This window comes from Nothobranchius furzeri, chromosome 15 (genome assembly GCF_043380555.1).
Source record: "Nothobranchius furzeri strain GRZ-AD chromosome 15, NfurGRZ-RIMD1, whole genome shotgun sequence".
NCBI classification, from domain to species: Eukaryota; Metazoa; Chordata; class Actinopteri; order Cyprinodontiformes; family Nothobranchiidae; genus Nothobranchius; species Nothobranchius furzeri.
In genome coordinates this window covers 37,196,137-37,219,729 of record NC_091755.1, presented here as the reverse complement: position 1 = coordinate 37,219,729, position 23,593 = coordinate 37,196,137, and the positions used below count along the sequence as shown (strand labels likewise).

General features: G+C 42.0%; 2 protein-coding genes across 3 annotated transcripts in view; both read left to right on the top strand.

Moving 5' to 3' along the window:
- The window catches only part of LOC107390391 (inactive dipeptidyl peptidase 10), a 44,875-nt gene extending 40,939 nt beyond the window's left edge, over window positions 1-3,936 (top strand). For both annotated transcript variants that reach the window (XM_015967062.3, XM_015967063.3), the window contains 2 exons: window positions 2,459-2,531; window positions 2,610-3,936. In XM_015967062.3, coding sequence (XP_015822548.1) covers window positions 2,459-2,531; window positions 2,610-2,827 — 291 coding nt within the window. In that variant the 3' untranslated portion in view covers window positions 2,828-3,936. The remainder of the gene's footprint in view (window positions 1-2,458; window positions 2,532-2,609) is intronic.
- A 700-nt stretch (window positions 3,937-4,636) lies between these two features.
- Window positions 4,637-23,488, top strand: cs (citrate synthase). Its single transcript, XM_015967060.3, has 11 exons — window positions 4,637-4,828; window positions 11,735-11,785; window positions 13,653-13,760; window positions 14,306-14,371; window positions 15,410-15,541; window positions 18,308-18,496; window positions 18,598-18,797; window positions 19,598-19,727; window positions 22,688-22,789; window positions 22,991-23,200; window positions 23,288-23,488. The coding sequence occupies exons 1-11, from the start codon at window positions 4,778-4,780 to the stop codon at window positions 23,456-23,458; spliced, it is 1,410 nt and encodes a 469-aa protein (XP_015822546.1). The 5' UTR covers window positions 4,637-4,777; the 3' UTR covers window positions 23,459-23,488.
- Window positions 23,489-23,593: the final 105 nt, after the last annotated feature.

Genomic DNA, 23,593 nt, shown 5'->3' with positions numbered 1-23,593 from the left:
CCAATCAGAGCGCTCTATCTGTTTGAAACCCCTACAAAGAGGTGTGATTGGCCACACAGAATGTTGCTAGGGGCCGCGGAGATTCCAATGGAGCGTTCCCACTTGGTCCCCTTACCAGTGGTTTCTAGATGCAAAGCAAGAATTTGGTCTAGTTCACTAGGATAGTGTTTCCCAACCCAGGTCATCAAGACACACTATCCTGCATGTTTTCCATGTTACCCCTTTAAATACCAGTGTTTCCCTGCTGCCACAGACCTCACTAAAATCAGTGAGTGATTAACAGGCATCTGCAGCACTCGTTGTCCTCCTGCAACACATTCTCACACCCTAAGCGTCGAAAAATGACGCGGTGTGACCAAGCGTTTGTTTCCGATGTGTAGGGAGCCCCTGCGCGTCAGGAGGCGGCACGCTGTGCTAGAGTGTCGGTATCCGACGCCCACGGTAAAACGAACATTTGACCGAATTGTGACCTTTACCCTCTTGGTATTTAACCTTCCCCTCTCCCCCATCCTAACCTTAACCAGCGTGCACATGCAAAGCTTTGTTTCACGTTTCATTGTTCTTCTCAAACACGCTTAACGGAAAATTTAGACCGACATACAGGGTTAAGGTTAGGATGGGGGTGAGGGGAAGGTTAAATCGCTAGAGGTTAGAGGCGAAATCTTGGTGAAATCTCCGTTTTACAGCGGGCGTCGCACGTTGCCTCCTGACGCGCAGGGGCTCCCCACACATCGGAAACAAATGCTTGGTCACACAGCGTCATTTTTCGACACTAAAGCCTGGTTTATGCTTCTCCGTCAGCTCCGCAAGGGACAGACACGCACGGATTGACGGAAGCGTTTTGCCCTCATACTTTTCCGTCTCCTGGAGAGTGTTGCAAAGCAATTGTCCGGCAGGACAACAGAGGGCGTAGCGCTGTTCTGTGGTATCCTGTCATGTATCCAGTCCAAGATAGTGTGTTTATATTGTGTTTTTGTGCATATAAGAGACTTTTAACACAGACATATTTGTCTCTCATTCTCCCACCTCTTAATGCGCTCGCCACCTCTAAACCCACGTTTCCTGTCATTTCCGTCCACAAATAACTCCTCCAGTCACGGGAGAATTAAACGTTCATATTTTTAGAATTTTTTCGCGAGGTATTCTTCAAGCTTCCCCGTGTCTGCCGCTAGTTATCCTCGGCTCTCTTTGCAATGGCGGTGCTGTAAACAACAGCGGCGTCCTGACCAATCACAAGCTTGCGTAATCCGTCTCGTTCAACGGATGTTTAAAAACGTGGGCTCGACTCTGTACGTACTTGCGTGCCTGCCGGAGCCCTACGCAAGGACGGATAATGGCGTTGTGTGTCTCCGCACTGACGCAGACGGAGAAGCATAAATCAGGCTTTAGGGTGTGAGATTGTGTTGCCTCCTGAGGAGGCAATGTAAATCAGGTGTGCTGAAGCAGACACATGGAAAATGTAGGACAGTGGGCCCTGAGGACCAGGGTTGAGAAACACTGCACTAGGGTACCAAGACTGCTTTATAGCCACCATAAAACAGCTCAAATAAGAAGAGAGAAAATTGGTCATGGCACAATGTGGAGCTCACAAACTTACTACAATGAACAAAATAATGATTTTTTTTAAGCATGAACAAGTCGTCCCCCCCCCCCCCCCCCCCGGGCCCCGGGCCACCCCGTGGACATGCCACTGCGTGAGAAGTAATTAGCCCTGATCATCGATAGCTTTGTTATTGAGAATAATTCAGAACTCAATTCTATATTTCAAAAAACCAATTAAGAGATTGGAGTGATGTGCTCTCTCCTGTCTGTTTGTAGGGCTGATGAGATAATGATTATTCTGAGCACAGGCAAGACATGAGTCTACAGCCTCACCTTAAAACTTATCCAACCTCCTACATTAAAACAAACGTTGAAAATGCTTTTTAAGAACCTTTACACCCCATCAGTTCCACATCGCAGAGTCAGAAGTCTTTTTAAAACTCCTTCTAGACTTTATGCACCAGAAGGTGAAAGTAATACATTTACTTGTAAATAAGCATGAATTCGCTCATTCATGTCAGTGAAAATTGTTGGGGATGTAATAAAATAACAGACACTTTGGACTTGATCACACACAGATTAGCTGATAGTGAATCAGCCCTATCTGATGTAAAAGCTACATCTGCTATAAAACAGTCATTTTTACACGTTTTACACTTTTAAATGAGATTCTGTAGCAACAACCATCCCCATAAGCACAAGACTCAGATATTCGTGTACCTCACTACTAAACCAGCTCAGGAATCCTGTTTGGGACACAAATATTCACAACTATTACCAGCCAGTACATCTAATTTATTGCTTTAGGGAACTGGTTGTAGAGACACGACTAACCAGTATACTTGTGGATTATGTTGGACTTGTTTAAATAGACTGGTTTGTACCCAGTCAGCCACTAATCTAATGTTGTTTTCAGACTGCTTCTGTCCTTGAGGAGGTTAACAAGTTAAAAGATGAAAACTTCCTTATTGTACATGGAACAGCAGATGGTAAGCTTAACTTTAGAGTTATTTCCTGCAAAAATCCTAAATGTATTAATGTGGACGTTTGTGTTGGTTCGTCCAAAGCCAGGGTCCACTTCCAGCACAGCGCTGAGCTGTTGAGCCGGCTGGTGAAGGCGGAGGCCAACTACTCCCTGCAACTGTACCCAGATGAGGGCCATGTCCTGAGAGAGCTCCACAGCATCCAACACTTTCAGCGGACAGTTGTGAACTACCTCCAGACCTGCCTGAAGCACAGCGTCCTTCTAGAGCTTCCAGAAGAAGAAGAGGAGGAAGATGACTGAGGCCAGAGGCCATCCCTTTCCCTTATTCAGAAAGGGCTTTTGGAAAGGACTTGAATGCCATGTTATGCATTACAGTGGGTCAGTTTACCAGGCACAAGAGCAAAGGAGTGGGGACCAAAACCATGAGATCACCTCCTGTAACGTCTGGAGAAAGTGGTGTACTATAAAATGTGACGCACACAATGTTTTTCTGCTGTTTTATTGTATGTCAAGAGGTTCCGTTTGTTTACAAAATTCACCTGAGGATGTGGACCGGATGGCCAGGCCACCGATTCTCCAAAACGTTTACAAAGATTTCAAAGCATGCACGTCATCATGGCTGCATGATCTTTGCATTTTGGGGATTTTTTTTAAAGGTTTTGCATTTCATCAGCAACGTTCAAAAAGGGGCAAAGTCTGCCCACAGCCAACAAAATGTCTGCAGATTTTGCAAATAGATTTAAAGAATAAAAGATGCACAATCACATTTATTGACTGCATAAATATCTGATGTTTTCCAACCAGATTTCAGAATAAATCAGCTATAAAACCCAATAATGTTTTTACCATTACAAAATCTAATATTTAAGATGCTCTGGGGATAAGAAGTGGATTGCAACTTTTACAATACTGTGTTTATTGGTTGCTGGCCTCTTCATTCCTGCATGAAGTAAAAATTGAACACAGTATTTTCATAGCTTGTACCTGGCTTCTACAGAGTTAGAAGAAGCTATGGAAAATTCAAATGTGCCAAAAACATTTTGTGGATTTAATCCACTGGTTTTGTTTGCATTGTATGACTAACAATGAGTATGCAACTGAGACTATTTATACCACTCTCCAACTCAAAAGTGATTGCAAGAACTTGTAGGTGTCTGTGTACTATATTTAGACGTAATACTTCTGTTTTGATACATTGTGGCATTTCAATTATATGTTGTGAATTGTAGAATTAAATCACTTCTTTGGACAAAATGTTCAGACATTATGTAATACGTTTGTAGAGCTGCTTAGCAAAGACTCTCGTGCATGGAGATGGTTTGAAAAAAATGCAGCTAACTACAAACAACCAGCTCTTTCCCCTACAATCATTTGAAATAAAAGGTGAAAGTTTGTTTTACCAAAAAAAATGTCTTTTTTGTCATGGTTGTGGTTCCCAGTCTGGGGTCCCCCACAAGATTGTTTGTGTTGAGGATCCAAGACTTGTAAAAATTACAATAATCAAATCCCAATAACACAAAAATCTAAACTATGAATAGTTATGTTTATAAAGTTTTGAAATAATCATTTGATGCGAGTATGCACCAGATAGGGGTTGGGGGTCCCTTACTTGTCTTGAGCATAGGCAAGGGGATACTCAGGGAAAAAGGTTGGGAAGCACTGGAAAGGGGACCAAGTGGGTAAATGAATGAAGTAAAATACCTATTTGTGTGCACGTTTCTCCACAGAAGCACCACAAATGCAGTCATAAATTTTTGTCTGGTTTTACAACACTGTGCTAATATACAACATACGCTATATGACATAAATGTTTATGTATGATAGTAAACCTATTTTAATTTTTTGCCATAAGGATTTTCTATTTGATTGACATGACACTTTTGTATTGTGGATACTAAAATTTACACTTATTGGTATCCTAAATAAAATATATTTCAGGTGCATCTTTGCAAAGGAAACAGCTCAGTTTACGAAGGTTGTCCTAAAACGATTTTAAACCCTCGTCAGATAGCTATAGGAAAACCCATCCAATCAGAAGGCAGACCATGACATTTTACCCAATCGAATGCTTCGACGTAATTTCATCAATCCATCTCACCGACCTATCACAACCGCGGACGGCTGGAGGCCTGAATCTGTCTTCAACCTTCTGCTTTCTGGAGGGGCACCTTCAACCAACTCCGCGGTGCAGTGCCAGCGGCTTCTTTTGGTGTATAGTAAAAGTAGGAATAACACTTTATTATAGATAAAATGTCATTTCTGAGTGTCAGCAGGCTAGCGCCTAAACTTCTCAATTCAAAGGTAAGTTAATAAACGGACTCGGATGTTTTTCTCAGTCAGAGCGGCGGATGTTATATTTAAGCTAACTTTCAGCTAGCTAGCTCGCTAGCAAGTGATATCGGGCTAGTTAATGTTAGCAAGCCCAGCCCCGCCAGCCACATTGCGAAATTCGATAGAGTAACTGTGTGTGGGTGGGTACTAATCAGCCCATATAACATTTTTATCAGTAACGCGCATTTCCTGTTGGATTTGTGATAATTGGTGAACGTGAACTTGTGTCCTGTTAGCTCACGTTAGCTTGGCAGCGGCTGCTTTATGCCGGCCTGGTGGTGAAGTTCTCGACATGTTTCCTTAGCCAGGCTTAAACCATTATGTCACCGAGTTTAGGAGTTGGTTTAGGCTCTTTATTTGTTTTTCGCCGTCAGTCAGTGATCACAACAATGTGACGGTCTTCAACTTCTACAGTTGTGTCCATTCTCCACCTCTTTTGACCTTCACATTAATTCAGACATCGAATGTACTATTTTATTTTATCAACTATAGCCTGCATTATGAGTCATTAAACAATTCATCAATGCTTTAGAAACATGTGTCTCAAAGCTATCTATTTTTCCGTGGCTGTAAAACACGCCAATCTGGCCTGTAATTCAGTTATATCATTTTTAATAGCTAACTGGGCATGTTATTTTATCACATGAATGCGATTTTGCAAGCCAGCTGTTACTGTCAGTCAGTGATTAGGTGCCACCCTCCGGTATCTAACCTGCTGTCTTACCTGCTGGTCTTTTACTTACACCGGATGCCCCTCATTCCAACGTGTCACTTCCTACTAAAGCATTACTAAAACCTTCCAGAAGGTCCTCCCTCTACCATGTGAATATGTGCTCTACTTAGCTGGTGTGCATTTTTTTTACCTGACCTCTGACACATTTAACTTTTTCTCTTATCAGTGGTTCTCAGTTCATGAGATTTATGAGTTAGTTGGTTTTTGCAGTTGCATAACACCTTATGACTCTAAAGGATGACAGAAAACCATGTGAGTCACATTCATGATATGAAATAATTAAGTCTTGTGATCATTTTCTGCTTCACATTTAAGATGTCATTTTAAACTGTTAATATCAATAATTGCAACTTGAATAAAGTGAGTTAAATGCAGATTTGACAGCAGTTGCATCAAAATGTGTTCATCTGTCAGTAAGTCATTTGCTTCAGTGTTTCATCCATAAGCTGGTTTGTTTGTTTGTAACTAAAGTGAATGTTAGTCACTGCATGAGTTTTATATGTTTTCTTATAAACACAAGCTTTTGGTAACCAACCTTTTAGTAGGGAATGGAATCTCAGGTTGGTGGAAGTTTAGGGTCCTTTAATTAAACTGATGCTTTACATAAGTTTCCAAGCTGTTGCATAATCTTTTTCTTAGCTTTGTAACAGGTGTGCCGTGGTGCAAAATACTGCTTTTTGATTTATGGACTTTTTTAGCATGACCCAGTTGACTTGTGGTTATAGAGACAGAGTCTTAGGGATCCACTTTCTCCTCAGACTCTTCCCTTATCTATTGACATTTGAAAGTGGATCTTCTTAGGTGCTCAGCAACAGACGGCTCCTTGTTTCAACCAAAATCGGTTCAGACAAATTAATTACAGCCAACAGTGTTTGTTTCTGAGAGGAATTTAAACTCAAGTGAATCGTTTTAGGCATTTTCAGAAAACTACTACTTAGATCCCATAATCCAGTGTGTCAAAGGTTAAAGTATACAGAGACACTTGCTTTGGTTTGTGAATGTATTAAGAGATGAAAATAGAAATTTGGATCAGTAACATGCACATTTTATATTAAAAGTTAAAGTTCCATATCATGCTATTTTAAACCTTTTGAAAGCAAAGGTAGGCACAATATATGATAAAATATTACTGTTGGCACTTTGAGAGGACATTTATCTTAAATAAGTTATTTTTGTCAGCCTGAAATTATACCCGGAAATAAAACTGTTCGTTTCAGTGAAGCTCCACCCATACATGCACCGACAAAGCAGCCTGCTGTTGTATAGACCCCTTATTTGTTTACAAACACGGCAGATGCACGTGCATCACTTAGGCAGAAAGAGATGCCGGCCCTTTAAAGCCGGGCGTACACTGTGCGACTTTTTCACTTTTTTGAGCCGATTTTCCAGTCGTGCGAGAAGCCACGACATCGGGGCGAGTTTTGCGCCGAGCGGTCGTGTAATGTACAGGGGGTTACGAGAGGCGATTAACACCACGTGACCAGCCGCCGATCAGCAGTCGTGAGGTCGCAGGGACTTCTGGTGTGTTTAATATTTCGCTCGTCCCTCGTGACGGTATCGCACTGTTGAAGCGGCGCTGCGAGCAGCTACGATCCAAAAAGTATCAGAACCGCTCACGGCGCATGCGCGCGCAATCCTGCATCAACGCCGGCCGGTCGCTCGCTATTTCCCTAATAACACACGCTGTTCGTTTTTGTTTCTACACGTTTTTTTTTACTCACAAAGATTGTCAAGAAAGCGTGTTTGTCGTGTTCATGTCAAATTAAACTGATCACAAAACACAGATTCACTTTCTTTATTTCGTTTTCCTCATCCAACCCCCATAAATCCCTGTGTGTCCTCCTGCAGCACTCCCGAAGGACAACAGGGAAGACAAAAAAGTCTGACGTGTTGTGTAAAAACTGCTATTTTTAGCACATTTTTAGGGCCGACGTGTTGCTACCATACGTACAGTGTGAGCAGTCAGGTCGCATGCGAGAACTGGGTCGTGCAGTGTGAGCACACGACTCGTGAGATCTGCCCTGCGAGGAAGTCGTACAGTTTGAGCTGAAGCTGAACGCTGCGAGTGAAAAAGTCGCACAGTGTACGCCCGGCTTAAGACAGTATTGTTTTCAGCGGTCATTGTGTTAGTTGTCGTTTGTTGTTAGCTAGCGATGTTTTCAGCATACTACAGCAGTTTGTCACCAAGTGACCAGAAGTATTATGCAGCAAAGTTAACTTTAGTGAATGGGAAACGACTTAAAGACCCCTACGCATTACATGCAGATGAGTGGATAAACGACATGACAAAATGACCCAAACTGCAATGGCTGCGTATCCACTCTTTACTGATCGACACACAGTCTCTATTCCTGGCCTCTTGGGGATCCAGAGCCACAGTTAGGAGACCTCTCCATTATTTGCTCTTCCACTCATAGTATGTTGGAGTCATGTCGCTTCTTCAGTAATAACAACATATACAGAAGCTATGAAACGTGATTTACCACTCCACTTCTCCTTAACTGTCATTGTCGGACTGGCTAGTGTAGGGGAGATAGACGGGACAAAGTCAGGGCAGTCAATGTCTTCGGATGTTTCTCCTGTACAGAAACAAGTTTTCCTGTGACTTCATGCTGTGTTAGCAGCGATTAGCAGTAACTAGCATGGCTGAGTCTACCGTGGCGTTAGTATAATGCTAAAGTCATCAGTTGCAACCAAAACCCTATCCTACCTTTGTTAATCGTATCCAACCTAGGGCTGAAACGATTCCTCCAGTACCTCGAATAATTCGAGTACAGAAAAGCCTAGAGTCAAATTCTCTGCCTCGAGGCTTAGTTTAGTTCATGTTTAATTAATTCATGGCTTTGCAATCGCCCGGGGTCATGTTTCACCCGGACCGAAATAAGTGACGCACATACACACTGCACTGAATGCACACGCGAGTAACGAATGTAACTCTCTTAAGCCATGGCGGACAACGTGGACCCCTGTGGAGTGCGAAAAAGACAGGAAATGTCAAAGGTGTGGGACCAAGGTAGAATACGTAGTCCAGTGTAAATACTGTAAAATGGATTTAGCCTACCACAACACCACATCCTCCATGCTGCAGCACCTGGCATCCACATGTAAATGTCACTTCTGCAAGCGGACTTGGAGCCTCTACAAGATAATGCATTTTAGCCTGTATTTCTATATATTCTTCGGACACTGCGACTTTTTCATTTGTAGTTCTCGGTTTCAGCTCACACTGTGCGTCTGGTAGCAACACGTCGGACCTAAAATGTGCTAAAAATAGCTGTTTTTACACAACACGTCAGACTTTTTACGGTGTTGTTATTGATGTCTGTTGTCCCACGGGATTGCTGCAGGAGGACACAGGTATTTATGTGAGTGGTGGAGGAAAATGAAAGAAAGTAAATAAATGTTTGGTGATCAGTATAATTTGACATAACCACGGCAAACATGCTTTCTCGACAATCCTTGTTATTGTGTGAGAAAAAAAGTGTAGAAATTAAAACTTACTTGTTTTAATTAGGGTTGTCACGGTAACCGGTGTGGCGGTAAACCCCGGTAAAAAAGTTGACAATAATAACCGTCTTGTTTTTAAAAAAAATATATCTCGGTGGATTATCGTGGCTGCGGTGTAGGCGCAGTGACCCTTACCAGCCACTGTATCATCGGCTGAAGTTGCCGGCGGCACATGCGCACTTTGTTGTTTACAACCAAAACTTTCTTGAAGCTAAAGCTGAAATAATGGCCAAAGGAGGAGACGGCAGCGCTCAGGACATTTATTATCCCTCAAAGCAGACAAAGTGGGAAGTATGGGCATGTTTTGGATATTTGAATAATGCCGAGGGACAGTTGATAGAAGACGGCTATCCTGTTTGCAACACGTGCAGGAAAAAGTGTCTGTGAAAGGCAGCAACGCTTCAAATCTCATGACACATCTACGTGACCATCACCCACAACTCTACAGTCAACGCAAGGCAAGCTAACGTTAGCGTTTTAGCTAAAATGCGTGATCCGAGGATTTGGGTTAAGGGAGAATGAAACTAGTCGCTATATAAAGAACCCGCAGCGCCTGCATATAAACCGTGTTGTGGACATCCCCATGTTGAAATGACGCTATGCATTACGGGGCTCCCAGGTGCAGATAAGAGTTGGTCTCTCTCCGAGAATAATTATGAATTTAACAATGATTACTGACTGATGACATTTTCCCAAATCTGCAAAGCTCACTGGAAGGACACAGAGGACAATATTTTACTGATATAGGGTTTATTACTCAAGTAAGAGTAAAAAAAGTATTAGAAGGCTACTTGAGTACTGAGTATCATCTGGTCTAATATTTTTAAAATGATGACATCAAACAGACAAAAAAATAAGAAGTTATGGACAAATATTGGTATTTTAAAGACTAAATGGGAAAAATGTAAACAAATAAACATAATTACAAAATAACAAATTTTAGGCTAAATTTAGACACAAACTGAGGACAAAATTTTCCTGATATACAGGGTTTATTTTGAAAATGTAACACATTTAAAAAAAGTACTGCGATAATACCGAAAACCGTGATAATTTTGGTCACAATAACCGTGAGGTTAAATTTTCACACCGTGACAACCCTAGTGTTAATAGGGAAATAGCTGGCGAGCCATGTTTGCGCATGCGCTGTGAGCGGTTCTGGTGCTGTTTGGGCTGCAGCTGCTCGCATTTGTTTACTGTGAAGTAAAGTTGAAGTGCTGAAGTTTTGAAAACTAATTTTGAATAATACTTGAAGAATAACTGGCAATTTCTTGCTCATTTTAAGAGCTTTTTCATATTTTACAAAATGCTATTTGATATAATGGTTTACAAACGCTAAATGGTAATTTATTAGAGTACTCGATTAATCGATAAAATATTCGATAGAGGACTCGATTACAAAAATATTCGATAGCTTCATCCCTAATCCAAACTTGTTTTCTAACTGTCTTAACCTAAGTGTGTTAAACCGATCCTGAACTGCGTTAACCAGCGACACTTCTAAGCTCATGTTGTGCTTACCTGATATGAAGTAGTCACTGCAGATCGATGCATTTTTTATTATCTCCTCGTTCTAGTCACTTCTTCCGATGGCTTGCAACCAGAGATGTCTTTTATGTGCCCTGAAAGGGGTCCGAGTTGATGGATTTCGGTAAAACTTGTGAGTTTTGTTGTTATCGCAGTTTGTGCAACCAACAACACAACAAGATGATGGCATGATAGCAGCTCAGCTCCAAGCTAACGCGTTCTGCCTAGGACATTCGCAATAAAGTGGAATGGGATGGGTTGCGACGGTCGTGATGTAGACTGATAAGGGGTCTATTGGCCTTTATAGTCCAGTGCCTGCCTTTCATCTTATTTTGCCATGAGCTGATGCCCGTTTGACTCCCGGTGGTGTCGACAATATTTTTTGTAGCCAACTGAAGCCGATTTTCATTTATCTATATTTTAGTTTTATTGATCATTTTCTATCAAATGTTTTGTGTCTAAATTTAGAATTTGGTCATTTTCAAGCAGCATTTTAGTTGATTTACTCTGCACACCTCACATTGACTCATATTGGCTAAATAAACAAAGTATTAAAAAAAAACTTTGTATTGACCAAATTGAAGCTGAGACAGAAAAAAGTGTGAATGCAGCCAAAAATGGGTTTGTGGGTATTTCTCATGAGGAAATGACATCACTTGGTGAAAAGCTCCCAAAAGTGGATTTTCCATGATATGCCCCCTTTAGCCGTCTTGTTTCATGAGAGCGAGGTCACAAAGATCCAGTCATTACTGAAAGCAGTTTAAAATCTGAAATGTATAAATATTGGCATATGGTATGGTAAAATTTTTATTTTATTTATTTTTTGTTTCACTTTGTTTTGGTTGTACTTAGTTTTTTACTTGTGTTTTAATTCCTTTTTCTTATGGTTTTTATAAATTCTCTTTTTTACTCTTGCGGTGGTTTTTCTACATTGTGCAACATTTTGTTTAAAGGCGCTATAAAAAGTTATTATAGGAAATGGAAAATTGCAATTCTATGGTCTTTTCACAATGTTTAGTAGCTTTGAGGTTTTCTCATTAGTTTCTGTTTATGTATTAAAGTTTGTTGTTGTTCTAAACCATTTTTTTCCCTTTTTGTCAAATTTTCAGAACGCCACCAACTTATTTGTGGCTGCTAGAAATGCCAGTGCTTCAACAACAGTGAGTATATTTATTTTGTCTACATATTTAGAAATGCTTCATCAGGGTTTCCCCCCTGAAAATGAGTTAAGCCTGGCGGATTCGGCCATCAGGGTGGGGTCGCGCGCTCCGTCCCGCAGCACTCCTCCGTGAGAGTAGGGCTGGGCGATATGACGATTTTAGACCGTTTTACGATCTACACATCTGACGGTCTGTCATTTTTGAGAGACCGTTTTATCACGATTCACAGCTCTGCTGTTGAATTTCTGCCTCTGAATGAAAAGGGAACTTACCTCAGGGGAATGACACGCCTTTGTTTGACCCTTAACCAATCAGAGTGAGTCATACTATTAGTGCCCCGCTTGTTTTCACCTGTGTGTGATCAAACATGCCTTCGCCGCGGCTGAGCGACAACGAGGTTTTCGTTCCGAAGAGGAACGCAGGGTTTCCTTAGCGCGCGGCGCTAACAACTTAGCGACTTGACATGTCTCGGAGAAAGCGTAAAAACACGTTGGACGCTTCTTCTGAAGCAGGAAAATAACACCGCTTCTTAAGCAGAGCACGACGTCGCCTCGGCTCGTCCACCCTCTGCCGAGCCGGTGTCGGTACCGACTGAGCTCGGTCACTGGGTCGATGGAGCTGCCCCGTGACTGCCTGATGGAAAACCAGCGGGTTTCATCAGACTCGTAGTTTCTTGTTTTTGCTGGGACCCCCTGTATTTTACCGCTCCCTCCTGCAGTCTTCCCCCATTAACATTTAAAATGATTCTGTAAACTCCGTGTATCAATAGAAACAATCTCTGCCTCTGCCAGCTGCAGTAAATGTAGTTTCCAAATAATAAGAGGTGCATTCATCTGTGTATCTCCTTTCATCCGCATTAGTGATATTTTCAGCACCAGAACAGTGAAGCAAAGAAAGATTCCTGAGTTTGTTAGTAATTTTATTTATTAGGTGCATCTAACCTGTTCTATTTTTCTCTGAAATGAGATCAAATCAGTGCTTCTATGGGTTGTCTCCAATCTGCACTGGAAAATTTTACTTTATTTAGAGACTTGTTGCAGAAAATATTCAGAATGCGCAGTTATTTGCTACCACAAGCGATCTCTGGTCCAGCCGCACATCAGAGCCGTATTTGAGCTTAACTATCCACTACATGAGCAACTGGGAGCTACATAGTATTTTGAACAAGTTAATGTTTGCACAATACGTTTGCAATTGTCATGTTTGCACTTTAAATATGTTTACGATTTTAATTTATGTTAAGTTACTTGAAAAACGAGAAAAACTGATTTTTGTAATTGTTTCTCTCAGGGCTTTTATCATCTCTGGTGTGAGTTTAAAATATAAGTGTGTTAGCACTGTGTTGATTATCCCTAATATGAATAAATGTTTATTTATTCAATGTTTCTCTTCTTTTATACGCAATTGAAGTTATGCTATTCATGGATAAAAAAAATCGTGATAAAATCGAAATCGTGATAAAATATTGGAAAAATCGTGATATTCTATTTTTGCCATATCGCCCAGCCCTACGTGAGAGCGGGGGTGTGGGGTGCACACATTCCGCTGCCGTTTCTCACCAGTATTAGCTGATGGAGGGCTCTAGTTTCGTTGCGCCGTTCATGTCAGCGGACACGGTAGGGTCGGAAAGGAGGGCGGGGCATGACGCTTAGCCTGGCGGGTGGCCAAGCAAAGCCTGGCAGCCCGCCAGGCTTATAAAGCATTGGGGGAAACCCTGGCTTCATATTGGCTCACATTTTTGTGTTCTATCGAATTAACAGGCTCCTGTTGTATTGGTCTGTTCTCTATCTCCACTGTTATTGTACCAGGACATGCCGACCCGTGTGATGCTACGTGTTGAGGTCAATGGTTTTATTTTCTTCCACAGAATCTGAGGGATGTTTTGTCAGACCTCATTCCCAAAGAACAGACCAGGATCAAAAACTTCAAACAGCAGTATGGCAAAACCAACATAGGCCAGATTACTGTTGATATGGTAAGTAGTGCTATGTTGAGTAAATCTGAAGTGAGCAGAATATTGGAGATGCAAGTCCAAGTTAAAAGGGAATTAATCTAGGGAAGGGCATTGAGGCCAAAGGCTGTGACGAAGACTAATTGTGGCATGGTAGTTGGCTACATGTAATCCATTTAGGCCTGCCCAGGCTCGTTGGCTGTGTCAGGTATCACTGTACGGTCATCTCCCTCAGAGGTCACGTATAAACTGATTCCTGCCAACAGAGAAAATTTCAGCTGAGTCACTGAAAACCTGAAACAGGCTGGTCTGGGCTCACACATCCACAGCACTGCAATAAGGCCTAATGGATCATATTGATGTGTATTGAAAATAAATGTATTCCTCTTAGTCTTGTGGTCATACCAAGTCTCAGACCAGTATATACACCAGTATGTAAAATCAGTCAGTCGTGTACTTTAAGGCTTTAAAGGGGTTCCAGCGTAGTGGGCTTGTTACTGCAAGTTAATTTAATGTCGCAGATATTTTGTGGCCAGAAAATGCTTAGAGTTCCTCTGTTCCTCCCACAGGTCTATGGTGGTATGAGAGGGATGAAGGGTCTGGTATATGAAACCTCAGTGTTGGACCCTGAGGAGGTGAGTGCTACAGTCACGCTGATGACGTATACCGACTCACTGGCCACTCCTGTGTCTTCCTGCAAAAGCAACAGTCTGACCTTCGACACAGTTTAGATCACTAAGAGTTACGTGTGTATGTAAGTTATTTCAGTTTCCTTTCGCTTAAGAGTCCCATCTGTCAGCATTTAGCAGATAAACCAGTGAAAGAAGAGATTTCTTGTTTGTGTGTCGTTAGTCGATGCTTTAAACTCTTCTGACAGCTTCTCGGAGGACTCTTGAATCGACAGTTTTCAGCCTAAAGTGAGAGCTGTCAGCAGGGAGTCTTGTCTGTGTTTTCACATTTCACAAGGAAGGACACTTGGAGCTAGGGGTGGGCGACATGGCCTCAAAATAAAACCATAACATTTCACAATATTCTGATGAAGTGGCAGAGTACAGTTGTTTTTCATTTACTGACTCTTCTGCTATATTACTACATCCTTACTAAATCTGTGTGACTTGTTTCACATAGTACAATTTCTTTTAATTTATTCTGAATTCCTTATATCCATTCTAACCATATTAACATCAAAACGGCATGATTCCCAAGTGAATGATTGAAAACTTAGCAGATCAGTAACCACAGATGTCACATTTTTACTGTTTGACTTGTCACAAAGTTCTGAGGTTCTGCAGAACTCTGATTTTTGGAAGATCTTACTCCTCTTTATTTGAATAACAAAATATGTCATTGTTCTTGTGCAGAATTAGGTATTATCCAGTTTGGTAGCTGATGTTTAAGAACTTCAAAATGCATGGAGGGCTGAGCAGGAGAGAACAGGGTGATGGCGTTCATGTCCAGAGTTCAACAGTCACAGAAATGAGACAGGTTTTTCTTTTCCCCGGGCAAGAAGATTTTACCGGTATTATCGTGAACAATACAGTACGGCCCATCCCTACTTGGAGCTTGTATTAAAGTTTCCTTTTTTATTTAGCATTGCAGGAAAGTGTGAAAGAACGTTGGATAACCACATGAAATAATTTGTTTGACCTTTTCTCTTGTCCGTTAACCCACAGGGCATCCGCTTCAGGGGCTACAGCATTCCAGAGTGTCAGAAGTTGCTGCCCAAAGCTCCAGGAGGCGAGGAGCCCCTGCCTGAAGGCCTGTTTTGGCTGCTGATCACAGGACAGGTCCCCACTGAGGAGCAGGTGAGCATCACAATAAATTATTGATGGTACACGAGTGAACTGATGTTCTTTTTGCCTCAGTCAGTCCTGGAATCTCAGACGAGGATTTCTTGACTTCCCTTTACTTCCTGTTGAATAATACAGGGTATCCGCAGGTCCTTAAAAAGTCTTAAAACGTCTTAAATTTGCTTTTCCAAATTTAAGGCCTTAAAAATCCTTAAAAATGACAAATAATCCTTAAATACAGTTTCCAAAGGTCTTAGATTACCAAAGACCCAATAAACAAAATCGTTTTGTTTCTATTAAATTTTTTGAATTTCTAGTTAGTATTCAGCATTTTTTGTGTATGGTGTTGGCGTAAGCAGAACCGTACACATTCAGTTGGTTGTGACAGGGGACTATTTTTAGATGAGCACATGAGCTGGTTAAGCTAGTGGGAGCTTGCGCCATGGGGACGTGCAAGTTTGATGGTAACTGGATGGTTAATCCCACTTTTGCTCGGTTCCAGGCAATAGCTAGAAATTATAGCTTAAATTTAATTTCAAAAGTAGCTTAAATGTGGTCAAAGTGGCCTTAAAAAGGTCTTAAAAAGTCTTAAATTTGACTCCCTTAAACCTGCAGATACCCTGTAATAGTGATTCTGTCTGAATAAGAATGTAATTTAAACAAAGGCTTGTGACCAGAGTATCAAATATGATGTAGGATTATAAAAGTTAAGAGTAGATTACGTTTCAGGGTTTATTTTTGACTTGGTGTTTAAGCTCAAAGCACTTCACCGTTAATAACTGCAGCTCAAGCTGTAATTATATACGTGATACACTGGTGCAAAAAAGTATTTAGTCAGCCTCCTATTGTGCAGGTTCTCCCACTTAAATAGATGAGAGGCCTGTTATATTTAATCACGGGTATACCTCAACTATGAGGAATAAAAATATCCAGAAAATCACATTGTCTGATTTTTAAAGAATTTATTTGCAAATTATGATGGAAAGTAAGTATTTGGTCTCATATAAACGAGCAACATTTCTGGCTCTCACAAACCTGTAACTTCTTCTGTAAGAGAAACAGAATTGTAGTCCTGCACCAGGCTGGGATGACTGAATCTGCAATAGGTACGCAGCTTGGTGTGAAGAAATCAACTGTGGGAACAATTATTAGGAAGGGGAAGACGTACAAGACCACTGATAATCTCCCTCCATCAGTGGCTCCATGCAAGATCTCACCCCGTGGGGTCAAAAAATATTCAACCTCTGTCATTGCCAACAAAGGGTAGATAACACATTGAGATGGACTTTCATTACTTGCCAAATATTCATTTTTCCACCATAATTTGCAAATAAATTCCTCAAAATCAGACAAATGTGATTTTCTGGATTTTTTTTTCTCTCTTTGTCTCTTATAGGTGAGATATACCTTTGATGGAAAATTGCAGGCCTCGTCTTTTTAAGTGGGAGAAATTGCACAATTGGAGGCTAAATACACTTTAGCCCCACTGTAGCCATGGAGGCTAATCCAAACATACATTGGTTGAGCCCTTTTCTACAAATTTAAACCGTATTTTTAAATCTATTAGGATTAACTTCAAACATTTAAGTCTAAAATGCAAGACTTCCCTCATCTGAAGACTGGAGGGGCTGGTGCAGCTGGTACCTAAACATGCTGGGCTCTAAAAGTAGTCCGTAATGTCATGTAGTGGGAAACAGGTCTACACACCTGAATATTCACTCACAGGCCTGTTTATTAGGTTCCAGTTGGGACCCGTTTGGTTTACAGAACTGCCTCAAATTTCCATCCTGTCCTTTCAGAGACCTTGGTAGGAACCCGTGCTTATCTGAGCTGCTAGAACCAGTCTCATCCACACAACTGCTGTCCAAGCTCTTGTCTTTTAACCTGGCTGATGCCTGTAGCATCACATCTCTAAATGAACCATGCTCAGAGCAAACAACAGCTAAGACAGGACCAGAGAAAGCTGCTGTTGTGTCCTTTGGCAAGACACTTAAACCGCCTTGCCTGCTAGTGGTGCTCGTACGGACCGGTGGCGCCAGTGTTCAGCAGCCTCACCTCTCTCATTGCACCCCATGGCAGCTGTAGCTACATCGTAGCTCATCTCCACCAGCGTGTGAATGGGTGAATGACAGATTGTGTTGTGAAGTGCCTTGGGGGGTTGTAGAACCCTAAGAAGTTGCTACACAAATACAGACCATTTACAGGTCCTTCTGATAAAAAACAAAAGGCATATTGTGATAAAGTTCATTATTGTCTGTAACTTACTGATAAATATTAGACTTTCATATATTGTTTTTGGAGATTGAAATTTGGATTTTCATGAGCTGTATGCCAACATCATCAGTATTAGAAACGATAAAAGGCTTGAACTACTTCAGCTGTGTGTAATGAATCTAATATATATGAAAGTCTAATGTTTATCAGTACATTACAGAAAATAATGAACTTCATCACAATATGCAAATTTTTTTAGAAGGACCTGTACTTTAGGAGCACCAAAACATGGACACTTCACGTGGTTATCTACATAAGTGTAATGTGATCTGTAGTCACAGCTGACTCAAGAGGACGTCTGCTGGGACTTTATTGCTGCCGGCTTATCTTGTTGCAAGTGTTTATATGTAATTAAGTGATAAACATACTTTTCTTAGCTAATTGTAACATTTCACAGAAAAATGACTTTTGCCCCTTTTAACAGATGTGTACTTGTATAAAGTGGCCAAATAAGGACCCCCCCTCCAACCCCTTAGCTTGACCTTAACTTGACCCCTCCTTTTCTAGGTAAACTGGGTGTCCAAAGAGTGGGCGAAAAGAGCGGCACTCCCCTCTCATGTTGTCACCATGCTGGATAATTTCCCCACAAACCTGCACCCCATGTCCCAGTTCAGTGCCGCCATCACAGCTCTAAACAGCGAGAGCAGCTTTGCACGGGCCTACTCTGAGGGGGTCCATAAGTCCAAGTACTGGGAGGTGAGGTCGCACACACACACATCCGGTCCTGCCAGTGACCGAACATGAGAAGGAAAAGTCTGTTCTACTGGGTGAAATTTTATTATTTTGGTTTTTCCCAGTTTGTCTACGAAGACTCCATGGACTTGATTGCCAAGTTGCCCTGCATCGCTGCTAAGATTTACCGCAATCTTTATCGTGAAGGCAGCAGCATCGGAGCCATTGACTCTAACCTGGACTGGTCCCACAACTTCACCAATATGCTGGGCTACAGCGAGCCCCAGTTCACTGAGCTGATGAGACTCTACCTCACTATCCACAGGTAGCATCTCAGATTCACACACACACTCCCAAACGGGTGTGAGGACAGGCTTATACCCATAATATCAGTCATTTAATCTCTAAACTGAATGCGGTTTGAAGCCATCCCCATCAGCTTGACTACTATGGGCCATTCCCATCTGTACCGGGCCGGGTAGCGTAGGTTGTTTACATGTCTGGGTGGCCTGGTATTTTTCCGGGCCAACCAAGGCTCATTCTCAGCCCTCTTCTCGAGGGGGTCTGCTTCAGGCCGACCAGGGCCAACACACCCACTGCTGACAGCAAATTCACACCTTCCATTAGAGCAAGCCTCTGATTGGTGGGTAGAATCAGCCCACATGGGCTTAAGGCAAGGTTGTGTGGAATCAACCGGGCCATGCTGGGGCCGACTGGGGCTACCCGGCCCGGGCCGACCCGGTACAGATGGGAATGGCCCACTAGTGAAATGTGACCCAATTTTGGGTGTTTATTTTTCTGTATTTCCTCATGTCAACCACGATATCTGCAGCAAAAAGACCTGTTTACAAGAGTGAAACTAACAGTGTTGTGAACAAATAGCTTGGTTTATGCCACATTTTTAGTTTGGATAAAGAATGTTTTACTGAAATGTCCAAAATCTTTGAAACACAAAGGTCAGTTTCCAGTGTTTTCTGTTTTTTACTAAAAAGCATGGAGTAGATTAAAAGTGGACAAAGAGCTGAGCTCATGTAGGATTAGATGGTTTCTTTGGACTGCTGAAAGAATAGAAAACCATTGACTTGATTAGTAAATATTTACCAATAACTCTTTTTGTTTTAATAGCGATCATGAAGGAGGAAATGTCAGCGCCCACACTAGCCACCTAGTGGGGAGCGCCCTGTCTGATCCCTACCTGTCCTTCAGCGCTGCCATGAACGGTCTGGCTGGTCCGCTGCACGGCCTGGCCAATCAGGTTCGTCCACATCATCCCCTAGACAGGATCCAAATTCACCAGTTGCCTCCCAGTAAACCTTCCACAGAGAAGACATTCAAACATAAATAGGGTTCAGAATAGGGATGCACCAAAATGAAAATTCTTGGCTGAAAATGAGGAAACCAAGGCTGAAACACCGAAAAAAATGATCGTTTCAGTAATTACAACCATAGCGTTAATGGCTATGACGTGTACTAACCTCACTAAAATCAAGACCTTGACCCCACTCATGTACATTATAATAATAAATCAAAATAATACATGCACAGGCTTATAACTGAAAAGCCTGCTGAGACTGTAAAAATAACCCTTTAAACGCCACAGCTGCAATTATATCCCTCATGAATTTTAGAGGTGTGAATCTTCACTTGTCTCCCGATTCGATTCGATTACGATTATTGGGTCAACAATTCAATTCGATTCGATATCCCGATGCATCACGATGCATCACGATTATTTCATATTGATTTGTTTTCATCGATAAATAGAAGATGTCAGATAACTGCTTTTTATTTTTTTTTATATCTAAAACGTAATTGACACAACCTGCCATCCCTCAAAAGCTCTCCATTCACAACAGGTTAGGACAAAACATTTTAAACATTTAAGAAGATTTAACAAAGTAAAACATCTGTTTCCTGGTTCAACACCACGCCTCAGGCTGAGAAAAACACGCTTTGCAAAAACTCACAAAATCTGAAAAAAATACTGAAAACCAACAGGACACATAATGTAATAATAAAATACATAATGGGTTCATATATGAGTGTTTAATGTCTCTGAGCAGCTCTAGAGTCAAATATTTATGCCACAGCTCAAGGGTGTCAGAAATAACACCAAATGAAATGTTTGACTTAGTTTGTTATTTTATTTGAACCCGGTGGTTCATTTCTGAAATGTTGGAGAATGAATCAAGTTCTGTTTGATGCAGAAAATAATAAAACATGAAACAAATTCTACACTTCCAATAATATTTAAGATGTGTGTTTTATTCTTTCTGATAATAACACCAGCAGAAGGCTGTGGGCTGGATTAGGATTAAATTACCCAGCTGATGGATCTCCTTCACTAACCAGCTAACTACAAACCTTTCCACTAACCTGTCCTGTGGGACCCTCACCATGTAACCCTCGTGTCCATGCTGTCTCTGGAGGAGCAGATAGGAGACAAGAACTCCTGTAACTTAAAATGAACCAAAGCTTCCTCCCAGTTTCTCTTTAAGATGAGTTTAACATCAGTTTATCTTCATGACACAAAATAATAAAGTGGAACAAGAACTTCTATTTCTCTCTCCTTTTAACTTCTCCGTGTCCCTAAATAAAAGAGACAGACGATCACGCTGCAGCCGCTGTCACTGACCCCGCCCCCTCCCCAAGACCGGCTCTCCCTACATTACAACAAGCAGTCTGACTGAGCGCTTCCAGGAGAAATAATAATTAAATTATGAAAATAATAACGCGTGTTTGGAGGAGCGTCCTCCGATCGTCTCTCTGAGCAGACAGTGTCTCTCTCTCTCTCTCTGTCGCTGATCGAGCGAGCGGAGCGCGCCGCACGACAACCGCTCAATTAACATAATTCACGGCCCAAATCCAACAGAACCGGTCGGGCTGATTCGGTTCCGGTTTGGTCTCGGGTGACAACTCTATCGCTCAGCCCTGCAGTACCACATTAAGGCGGAGGTAAATGTGGAGGACGCTCACTCTTGACAGATTTGGATCTGCGCTGGTGCCGCCATTAAAAAAAACAAAACTACATTCCACTATAATCGATTATGGCGTACTCTTCTACGATGCAGAATCGTTTATGTCCGCATCCCGATGCATCGATTATTTGATTATTTTCCTCAGCTCTAATGAATTTCTTACTTTACACCAGGAGATAGTGGGGATGTGTAACTTCAATCTGAGCAATACCTTTGGGTGTTTCTATTGAAATCCCCACCCCCGTCGGAGACGAGCAGAGGGCGATTATTATTATTATTTATTAGAGAGGAGAAACGTGCAGTGCTGACAGGTCTGTTCACTGTTGACAAAGCTCTTTGGTAATTTCTGATTCTGAAACGTAATATTTACCCTCTGAAGATGCTGGTTCGTCACCGCGGTTCACTCGTCCATTGATAAAGGGAGTGATGCTGCTGCTGCGTGCAGCAGCAGAATCTGTGTGCTTCATGTGGATCAGACATCATCCAAGGACACGGTGGATGTAGAGAGGACAATAAAAATGCCGCTAATAGTGACGGACGTAGCAGGAATGTGAAGGAAGAAGGAAAAAAGCCAGGCAGACGAGGTAGATGTGAAACAGAAAATAAAAGCTCGTCACATAATCGACATGAATATTCCAACCATCCTAATAAAACAGCATTACTAAAGGGGAAAACTTTACTTTTGAAATCTGAATTTACTGTTTTTATTAAGCAAAGAGCAAGTTGCCAAATAAGGTGGAGTGAGATGAAACGAAAACGGTTTATCTGACGGTCTGTTTCGGCCGAAAATTCTCTTTTGGGGGTCATTTTCGTAGCGTCCCTAGTTCAGAAATGTCTTTACATGTCTGTCTCCATCTGTTGTATTTGCAAACGGAGCTGAAGAAGTGAAGCGTGGATAGTTGAAACAAATTTACCTCGACAGTCTGCCTCAGTTAGGAAATTAAATAAAATAAAGTTAGATTGAAAACTGACTGAAAATCATCATTAATATTTGATGATTTTATAATTGTGTTTCTGCTGCTTATTTCAGTCCGTGTTCAGGTTCCTGTTAGAAGTAATAATATAAGTCAAAGTAATAAGTGGTTTTAAAAGCGCTCCCTGACAATTTCAATTTCATGTGACGGCACTGAGCTGTCAGTGTTGTCTTCTACTGGTGTTGCTTTTCTTTATGTTCACGACCAACTGGTTATGCCTTATGCGACTCGTCGTTTAACGTGTGGTCTGTTGCGCTGTACAGGAAGTGCTGGTGTGGCTGACTGCCTTGCAGAAGGAACTGGGAGGCGAGGTGTCTGATGAAAGAATGAGGGATTACATCTGGAACACACTCAAATCTGGCAGGGTAAAAACACACTAGCTCTCATCACGAGTTGTTGTTTCTGTGACGCTCTGTAAGCCTTATTGGTTTCACCTGCTCTCAGCTTTTGTTTTCTTCCTCAGCTCTAAAATTTCAAAATAACTTGTCTGCAAAAGCAGCAGCAGTACTTGGACTGGTAGTATCTTTAGCACAGGACCGACTGAGAGTATGTGGTCTTGGCTGCAGGTGGTTCCAGGTTATGGCCACGCTGTCCTGAGGAAGACCGACCCGCGTTACACATGCCAGCGTGAGTTTGCCCTGAAGCATCTGCCCAACGATCCCATGTTTAAGTTGGTCGCCCAGCTTTACAAGATCGTACCCAACGTGCTCCTGGAGCAGGGCAAAGCCAAGAACCCCTGGCCCAATGTGGACGCCCACAGCGGAGTGCTGCTGCAGGTAAGATGCCATTCATCCCTTTGGTCGTGTCATCTCAGAAACCATAGATGGAAGGCATCGCTGACCGTGTTTTCACCTTGTGTGCAGTACTATGGAATGACGGAGATGAACTACTACACCGTCCTCTTTGGTGTGTCTCGTGCTTTGGGCGTACTCGCTCAGCTGGTGTGGAGTAGAGCCCTGGGATTCCCCCTGGAGCGCCCCAAATCCATGAGCACGGATGGACTGATGACTCTGGTTGGAGCCAAGTCAGGCTGAAGCCCCGCCTCCAAACATCAGGGGTGAAGGGTGAGAAGATGTGAAGAATACTGGAGAGGCAGGCACCAGGTGACCCTCTGTTGTTTCCAACCCGGGGATTCAAAGAGACAGTATGCTTTTAATGTTAATGACAAA